The sequence below is a fragment of the Charadrius vociferus genome, unplaced genomic scaffold (assembly GCF_000708025.1).
Source record: "Charadrius vociferus isolate BGI_N301 unplaced genomic scaffold, ASM70802v2 scaffold179, whole genome shotgun sequence".
NCBI lineage: Eukaryota > Metazoa > Chordata > Aves > Charadriiformes > Charadriidae > Charadrius > Charadrius vociferus.
In genome coordinates, this window is record NW_009650072.1 from 2,533,430 (window position 1) to 2,543,458 (window position 10,029).

General features: G+C 44.5%; 1 protein-coding gene across 1 annotated transcript in view; it reads right to left on the reverse strand.

Moving 5' to 3' along the window:
* The window catches only part of TMEM86A (transmembrane protein 86A), a 28,270-nt gene extending 23,935 nt beyond the window's left edge, over nt 1-4,335 (reverse strand). The window contains exon 1 of the mRNA XM_009892041.1: nt 4,096-4,335. Coding sequence (XP_009890343.1) covers nt 4,096-4,335 — 240 coding nt within the window. The remainder of the gene's footprint in view (nt 1-4,095) is intronic.
* Between the last annotated feature and the right edge of the window lie 5,694 nt (nt 4,336-10,029).

Below are 10,029 nucleotides of genomic sequence, written 5' to 3' on the forward strand. Positions count from 1 at the left end.
CGAGGGGCAGCACGCCCCATACCCCTTGCCCTATCTCAGGTCACTCCCGTCTCGGCGTCGCCCTCTGGCACGCCTGGTCGCCTGTCTGTGCCGCACCCCCCCAGCCCCAGCCCTTCCCCTCCCTTGCCTTCCCCTGGCTTCCTGCCTCCCGCTCTCCTGCTCCTGCCCTTTCCTTTCACATCCCTGTTTCTTGCATAGACAGACCCCCGTGGTCTTCCGCACTTTCTGCTCTACTTAGACTCCTCACCACCGCCCGTTTTTCCTTTCCAAGGGACTTCTCTTATTTCGCAGCTGCCCCCTTAACGTTTTCCATCACCACCATCTTAAGACCTGCAGGTGCTTGGCAGATCCTGTCTCTGCTGGGCTGCCCATGTTTTCCAGCCCGGTTCCTGCTCCCAACGGCTGGTAATGACCCCTGTGCGCCCCCCAGGAGCAAGTCCCTCCCAGCTCACCTCCCCATCCCCATCCTCCTGCCAAGGTCATCCCGAGGCTGCAAAAATGTTAGTGTTGGCACAAAGACAGGGTGAGGAACGTGTAATGTGGGATACTAGAGAGTGGGACGCAGCAGCTCAGGCTTATTAAAGTGACCCTGGGACTACCTTCAATCTGTTTTTACTTGAGGATTAATATTTAAGGATGCAGGAAGCTGCTTGACATGTAATATGATCTTGCTCAAAAGTTTCACTTCGTAACAAAACAAACAGGTACTTAAATAGTAGATGATTAAGTAATGTGCTATTTACAGCCTGAGCAAAAGTCATGTTCAGTATTTATCACATCAAGGGAACATTTTATTCTATAATGTAAAAAAAATCTGTGCAATTATTTTGCAGTCTTTGTGCAATAGATTGGTATCATGTTTCTGAGGATGAAATGTATATGAACAACAGTCCTGAGATCCCACACAGGCAACCCGAGACCCCACAGAGGCAACCTGATTTATATCAGTCGAGACATGTAAATAGAGAGAGGGCAGCATTTGGCCCATCACCATCCGATGGGACTGGGATGGATGCTGCAGCCTTTGCGTCATTTACCGATCTAAGAGGGATTTCTACCCGAAAAAAAGAAACTGCAAATCTGCACTATCAGATCAGAGAGGCATTGCAGTGAAATCTGTGGCAAGTAAACCTCAATCAGATCGAAGCAAACTGTTCTCTGGGCAGCAAAGACCTGCGTGGCCACAGCCAGGGGACTGAGTGCTGTTCTTATAATTTCAATTAACATTGTTCATAGGCAGTAACATTTTCATTAGGCAAGAAGAGAAGGATAAGCTTTCCCATTTTGGGGGGAGCTACATGAACTACAGAATGGGAAGAAATTTCACAGCTTTTCACAATGAAGGCTTTGACCTGCTGAAATCAAGGTGGACAGTCCCTAGCGGAAGCAGCACAGGGATACAGAGGTATTTAGATGTCAAAGGATGCAGTTAATTTGATACCATATGGGATTTTCAGAAGGACCAATGGACTCTCAGAACTTAGGTTCCTAATTGCTTTTGAAAATCCTTCTGGGAACTTGATTATGTCTTGGCATTTAAATACCTAAAAAAAATAAAAATCTGCTTCTTGGTCCTTAGCCAAACTTTCTGTCTGCTTATCCTGGCCTTTATTTAAGTGATGAGCCAGGCAGTGCAATGGGTAGTGGCTTGTTTGGGTACTGTCTCTGCTGCTCCAAAAAGGGGAGATGATACTAGGATGGATGCAGCTTTGCATTCATTATTTTTTTTTAATGCAGCATCTGTCTTCACTGGTTAGCAGCTAAGCTTCACCTGGTCTCACAGATGAGGTATTTCTCTGTCATTGATGCAGACATTCAAAATAAGTTATCACTTGGGGGTGCGTTTTCATGCTATGTTATCAGCTCAAAGAAACTTATCAGAAGTGAAGGGGAAACTGTGTGCATCTCCTGACCTTCCCATCTCAAACAGGCACCAGGAAACTCAGTCTTATTAGTTTTCCTTGGGAGGGGGTTGACCTTTTGTGATTTCCAAACAATTCCAGTCCCACAAACCTTTTAAAAATAGCTATTCAGAAGTCCTAATGGCAAATATGGTATTTCTATGTAATAAAGAGATGGCTCCTGTGACAAAGATTTTACAACCGAATATAAGGTGAAAATTTGTTGTAGTTGTTGTTTATTTAATACTAGATTAATTTCATGTGAGTCACAGGGTTATTCATGGGATGACATCCATTTTTCGGCTATCAAAATAAGTTCTACATCAACAATAAGTAATTCCTTGTAAGTGAGAGACACCTTGGAGTATAAGTTAGGTATTTGGATAGAACAGAACTGTTTTATATTTTATCTACATTTTATCTAAATAACATAAATATTTTACATTTAATCTTAGTTAGGGGCACCTTGGAGTGTAAATTAGGAATTTCTATTGAGCAGAAATATTTTATATTTTATCTAAATGCAAACTCTGATAGAACAGGTCCTGGCACAAATCCATTCTTACACCAAGCAACAGATGAAGCAAGCAAAGGGAATACAGGATCAGTGGTTACATAACACAGTCAAATTTGTCTTGGTCTGTGCATGCCATGCTTTTTGGTCTTTTGGGTTTTTTTGCTGGTGGTGTTGCACTCTCCTGTCCTGACCAGTGCAGGCAAGACAGATCTCATGTGGCTCATCACAACATTTTGTTCTATGTCAACTGCAGGGATTTAACAAAAAATAGAAAATAGTTCTAATTTGGGGCGTGTGTGATATTTTTAACTTGCTATCAGTAGGCAACCAGAGAGCAGTAATTACATGAGCATAAATTTATGGGAGTTGGGAATAACAAAACAAAGCATTAAGTACTTCTGTGCATGTTTGTGCTTGAGAATGCTTCTGCTGGGCCACGTTTGTTGTGTGTGGAGGGAAAAAAAAAAGAAAGCAAGAGAAGTCTCATCTTCAGCAAGGTTGCTACACAGCCAATTTTTTTTTTCGAAGGATCCCATGTTGTTGAATCCACTGCACATAGTCCTGCCATGCTGTGTGTGTGCAGTAGCTCCATGGCTCATGTGGGCAAATTATTTCTTTTTAAAATTAACCACCATAAATTTCAATAACAGCTTGACCCTTTTTCTCCCCCTCCCTGTATTTTTTTTTCCACTGGCTTAATCTCCTGTTGGAGAAATGTCAGTCCATGAAATAAAGGGGGGGACATTGCAAATTCACACCTCCCAAGAGAACTTTTTCAGGCTATTTACTGAGCCAGAAAGGCAACACATCATATATTTATGGGCTTTGTATTTGAAAGTTTTCTTCAAAGGCATGAAATCAATTTACTGTTTGGGCTTAATAAATGTCATCTGTACGTGTGAGTGTACATGTATATGGAAAGGTTAGTATTCCTAGATATGAGTGTCTTATGTAGCTAAGCAGGATCGAGGTGGAGGTCCGTTATGGGACTTGCTCGTTTGTGATTAGTTTATATCCTAATAGCCATCAAAACTAGCACATTAAAATCTTAATTAAAAGATTATTAGGAAATGAAAAATATTACCCACTTTTTAAAATTCTCTTATACAGCATGGAAATAAATCATAAAATCTAAAACATTTACAGTTTACAGAATCATACAATGGTTTGGATTCGAGGGGATGTTTAAAGATCATCTAGTCTAACCCCCCCGCCACTGGCAGGGGCACCTTCCACTACATTAGGTTGCTCAAAGCCCTGTCCATCCTGATTTAGACTAGATGATCTTTTAACAGATGCAGAGCAAAGATGCAGTCACCAAAGTACCAAACAAGAGAGGAGGAAAGCATTTTTACTGTTATTTTCCTATTTTATTGGTGTTTCTTTTGTTGTTTTTTTTTTAAACATGGGGAGGAGATGGGGGATGGGAAAGAAGAGCTCACAGCACGTGTGGCTATCAGCATAGTTACTGTTGATGCCAGGAGACGGAAGGGGTGAGCCTGCAGGAGGGCCAGGTGTAGAGGCTGGGCCTCCCAGTTAAGAGCAGGTGCGGCGGCTGGGCTGGGTGCTCCTGCAACACTGGGAGCTCCTGCGATGTGGTTGCTGCCATGGCATCGTGGAGGGGAGGCCTGGCACAGTGTGGTGGTGCCAGGGGAGCCGTGCTGGACGTGGATCCACCTCCATTGGTTCTTCCTGACCTTGGAGTGGATCCACCTCCATCGGTTCTTCCTGATTTTGGGGTGGATCCACCTCCATGGGCTCCACACCATCAGCCACATGGTACATGTGGCTGATGGTGCCCTCCGTCTGAAGCTTCCTCCTCTTCCCGTGAAGTTCCTGGAGCCACGTGTCTTCTCTGTCCTGGTGCAGAGATGGGCAGCCACACACTGTGCTCTTGGACCTCTTGTTTCCAGGCATCTTGGAACCTGAGGGCCTCGGAGCTCAGCAAACTGTGGGCCAGCTGCCAGGGTGCCTGTATTTACAGAGCCCACGTGGCAGCAAGGTGGATTGTGACATCAGGAGGCCACTGTGATGCGTGTGACCAAAGATGGCAGTTCTGGGAGCTGGAGGGCCTGTGGCCTGAAAGATGGCCGCAGGTGGGAGAAGGAGGAGGGTCAGGGGACTGAGGGCCCCTTTCCTGGGAATCGTTCCTCTGTGCCATTCTGCTGGCCCTTGGGCACAGGGACTGCCCTCCACCTCCCCTCGTGTGCCTGGGCTCCTCTGGACGAGATGGCAGCAAGGGTGTTGCAGGAGGGTCAAGGATCCCTCAAAGGGATTGAGATAGACCCTTGATAGACCCCTCTAGAAGTGCGTTTGCCCCCCTGCATCTAGGGATGTGTGTGCGATTTAACATGAACAGTCTTACTAGAAAAGGACCTTCCAAAACTACTGCCTGGTAGATGACAGCAGGATGATGGCATTTGTCCTCCAAAGCGGCTGTGCCTGTCTCTGGTAAAGACAAGACGTACTGGAAAACAGAGCTCGAAAACGCACTTGAACTACAACAAACAAGGTGTTGCGCAAGTCTCTCTTTGGTAAGATTTGGGCACGTCAGTTGCAGAGGACAGTGCCACTAAAGGATTTCTGAACAATTCAGGGATACCAACCTTTTTTACAAAGGTGGTTCTAGGATAGTATCCCACAACGCTGAAGAGACGAACTTCTCCCAAAAGCTTATTATAATCGCATCGAGCAGGGTCAGCTAAACCTTTCAAGGGGCATTGAAGTGTTCTTTGGAAGAAGACTCAGCTCCACTGCGCTTCCCTTTGTCAATTATTACAAGGCCCTGCTGTCTTTCTTTGGGCAAAGTGTGTGTCAATTTGCAGATTCTCCTTACAATAGCAAGATCTGGTCTTCTAGACTTCTCTAAAGCAGCTTGATTTTTTGCAACCTGAAGCAATTGAAGCTTGGTGCAGTATAGTGAAGTATAGGATCATTTATATATTTTTTTCAACATATCTTCTAGGAGGATCTGTTCCACTATCTTCCCAGGCGCAGAGGTGAGGCTGACTGGTCAGTATTTCCCATGGTCCTCCTTTTTACCTTTTTTTAAATGGGTATATGGTCCCCTTTTTTGCATTTCAAATGAGTTTACCTGATTTCCGTGACTTTTCAATATGAAGGAGAGTGGCTTGGCAACCACATCAGCCAGTTCTCTTGGGACTCTGTGATGGATCTCATCGGATCCCAATGACTTATGTACACGATCAGGTTCCTCAGGCTATCTCAAACCTGATCTTCACTTATGATGGGAGGGACTTCATTTGCCCAGTCCCTGCATTGAGGTTGAGGGGCTTGAGCGATGTGGGAAGAGAGATTACAATTGAAAACTGACACACAAAAAATTTTGAGTACCTCATCCTTCTCCATGTCAGTTGTCACTATTTCTCCTGTCTTGTTTACTGAGTGCTGGTGGTACATTTTCTTTAATCTTCCTTTTATGCCCAACATACCTGTAGAAGCCCTTCTTAGTATTCTTCACATCCCTTGCCAAATTAATCTCCAATTAAGCATTAGCTTTCCTGGTTCCATCCCTATACATCCAGGCAGCATCTTTGTATTCTTCCCAGGATACATGTCCCTGGTTTCATGTCCTGTGCATTGCCTTCTTACACTTTAGTTTGACCAGGAGGTCCTTACTCTGCCATGCTGGTCTCCTGCCTTCCTTTCCTGAGTTCTTACATGTGGGAATTGAGAGCTCTTGTGCTTTAAGAAAAATGCCCTTAAAAAGCTGCTAGCTCTGTTCAGCTCCTTTATCCCTGAGGGCTGTTTCCCAGCGGGGGTCCCATTCACTAATTCCTTAAATAAATGAAAGTTTGCTGTCCTAAAATTCAGGGTCTTTATCTACTCTTCATTGGGCCAATATCCCTCAAGACTGTGAATTCCACCAGGGCATGATCACTGCAGCCCAGGCTGCCACCAATCTTGTCGTCTCTAATTAGTTCATCCATGTTAGTAAGCAACAGGTCTAGTAATGCCTCTCCTCTGGTTGGGCTCTCTGTCACCTGGATTAAGAAATTATCCTCAATGCACTCCAAGAGTCTCCTGGATTGCTTGCAGCTTGCTGTGCCGCTTTTCCAGGAGATACCAGGCTGACTGGAGTGCCCCAGCAGGATCAGAGCATGTGAGCACAGTGTTTCCTGTAGTCAAAGTAAGGAATGAATGCTTTGTCAACAGGCTCCCCTTGGTCAGGTGGCCTGCAGTAAACACCAACCATGAGGTTTCCTTTGTTAGCTTGGACCCCAATTTTTACTCATAAGCTTTCAACCTGTTCATTGCCGTTTTTCAAAGACAGTTCTGTGCAGTCAATCCATTTTTTTACATGGAGGGCACCCCCCTGCCCCTCTGTCCTTGCCTGTCCCTTCTGAACAGTTTATAGCCATCGATTGTGGAGCTCCAGTTGTGTGATTGGTCCCACCATGTTTCAGTGATAGTGATTTCAGTGATAGTAGCTTTCTAACTGCACAGTGGCTTCCAACTCCTCCTGCTTGTTACCCAACAAATAGTTTTATATCTCTGTACTATCCCTAAAAACTATTGCATGTAATATGTAACAAGTTAAAAGAAATTGAGAAGGGTTCAACAGAAGTTCTTAAATAAACTAAAAAATTCAGAACAGTCTACTTCAAAAGTTCTCGTGCAGTTACAATTTCTGTTCCTCACTCAGGTGCCCTATTTCCCAGGTTAGAAACCCATCAAAAAGAACTTTGCTTTGTCAATTCCCTAGTGATTTAGTGATATACTTCTTTACAACCAGGAGGTGGTAATAGCTGGAGTGTTACAACACGCACAAAAGAGGTGAAGGCTTGTCCTGGGAAACATTGTTGGATGATTTGTAGGGAGCGATCATGACACAATTAAATGGTTAGATTACAAAACAGAATATAGGTAGGGCATTTCATTACAGCAATCTAGCTGAGCATCTGACAAAAATTTTACTCATGATGAGGGAGAACCTTTAAGGAAGAAGAGGGAGAGGATCCCAGACCAACCCAAAGCTAAGTGCTGGTGGCTGAGACCAACTTTGGGTAGCATATTAGGTTTTGGTGGGCTTATACCCATCATGAATGCATGGTGTCACATGGGATGAGCGCCAGCCAGAAGCTGGGAGGGGGAGCAAGGAGTTGACCTGGAAAAGGTGCATGGTGGTCATTAGAGCCATAGTAACCTGATACTGTTCATCTCAGGTTTTTGAAAGTGATCAGTGCCTTTCAGTGGATGGTCTAAGTACCTTAAGTACCTATGTTTCAGCGAGCATTTTCAGAAGGTCTGCTCTGTTCTATGGTATTTTCCAGTTGCCCACCATATACTGCAGTATCCAAAGTCACTCATCACCTCAAAGTCTTGTCTGTGGGCAACAGGCATTTTCTGAATTACTCTAAAATCCGTCTGAGTCACTAATGAGTTCAGATAAATTTTTTACCACTGTGTTTATTTAAAGCCAATCACTGTTACATTTCCCGGAGGAAAACACTGCCAGCACCGTCAGCAAGCAATACATTGATTTTAAATCAGCAAGACTGCCATTGATCTTAGCAGCTATTTATTGCACATGTTTCCAGCAGCCACTTTCTAATGGAATTTTAACAATTCAGTAGGGTCACTTGAAGGTCTCAAGGAAACAAGAGAAAATTTTGTCTCTTGCAGGAAATGCATCCCTAAGACAGGGCCTTCACTCGTAATCATAAGACAGTCAGAGTGGTGCACTTCTCGAGTTTTGGTGAATCCTAATGATTAATTTTCAAGAGTTCTTTTATTCAGCAATATATACACAGTTTCACCTCTGTTTTATTAAATCCCTGAGCTGCTGGTTGCTGGAGGCTGGGAATATACAAAGCAAATATGTCTAGCCTCTTGGCCTCTTCTAGGGCTCTCCAGTGGTTAGCTGTTGTCAGGCTTAGAATAGACGAACCCTTAGTCTGGTGCACTACATCTACCCCTACATTAGAAATATTGTTATCAGAACTGGTCTAAATATGCTTCTCTTTCTGCTTTCTTTCTTATAGAATATGGCCTTTTTCATTTGAGTTAAATTCTTGCACAAGAAGGACATTTTTTTGTTTAGGTATACCATTTACAGTGGTTTAACAGGAAATAACATGCAAAACATTCTTCTCTGACAAAAACTACATTTGTTACTAATCTCACTTTGTTTTCTTGCGTCTGCTATCAGCTCCAAAAGTGTCGCACAGATATGTGGGTTAGAATAGGAGGAGTAGGAAGGGAATAATGATTGTAAAATATTTAAGAAAAATGTTAGTTTATCATAAAACTGAAAGGGATTGGGGTTTGGGGCTGGAGGAAGTAGCTGGTGTATGCTTTGAGTCAAGCTGATACCTTGCCTTTTGTGCCAGAAGAGCCTTGGACGGCTCCATGCCACAGCTCCTTTCTGTTTTGAAATCACTACATGCACAGCAGTACCTGTTGGGGCCATTACGTCCCTGTGCCCCTTGGGCAGGTGTCGTTGTCACCATCCTGTTGGGTCTGTTGAAAAGCAGGGTGCACACAGAATGGCTCCACAGGCCACAGAGACCCTCACTGATGTCCGTGGCATCAGGTATTCCTGAGAAAAGACATAAGTGCCAGAGCTACTGAAAGGTTTCCTGAGACTTGTACAAATAGCACAACCCCACTTTTCTCTACCTCTTACACATGCGTAATGCTCATTACCTAAAAGCTACAAGTAACATAAGCACTTGACAGGTACCTGTAATTTTAGCTGAGACTTGACCTGTAAGAGTGCTGTAGTTGTACTTCTTTGCATACTACAGACTGCAACATAATCCAGTGGATAATGAAGGATGAGGGCAAATGAGCACTTTGAATAAGTGGCAGTGTCCGTCACTTGCAAACCTTCACCGCCTGGCATTGCGCCAAACCTGGCAGATGTTCTGAGCCACTCTGGCATGCTTCTTATATGTTACGGCAAGGATCAGAAGAAAAATATGATTGTGTGAGATTCCCTAGGCCCTTTTAGGAGGTCTGGATTACACGCAGGGGTGGAAGTACCCCATATGATGAATAACGAAAAGGAAGAAGGGAGGCAGCACGTTCTAGTAAATAAGCATTAAATGGGTTCTGGGCTTTCAGCTGGGCTCCTCTGCTGACTCGACAGATGATCATAGAATCATAGAATGGTGTAGGTTGGAAGGGACCTTGAAGACCATCGAGTTCCAAGCCCCTGCCATAGACAGGGACACCTGCCACTAGACCAGGTTGCCCAAGGCCATGTCCAGCCTTAAACGCCTCCAGGAACAGGGCCTCAACAACTTCTCTGGGCAACCTGTTCCAGTGCCTTACTACCCTCAAAGTGAAAAAATTCTTCCTAATGTTTAATCTAAACTTGGCCTCTGCCAGTTTAAAGCCATTCCCCCTCGTCCTATACCTACATGACGTAGCAAAAAGTCCTTCCCCAGCTCTCCTGTAGGCCCCCTTTAGGTACTGGAAGGCCGCAACAAGATCTCCCCGGAGCCTTCTCTTCTCCAGGCTGAACAGCCCCAACTCTCTCAGCCTCTTCTCATAGGAGAGGTGCTCCAGCCCTCGGGTTATGCTCGTGGCCCTCCTCTGGATGCACTCCAGCAGGTCCATGTCCTTCTTATGTTGGGGACTCCA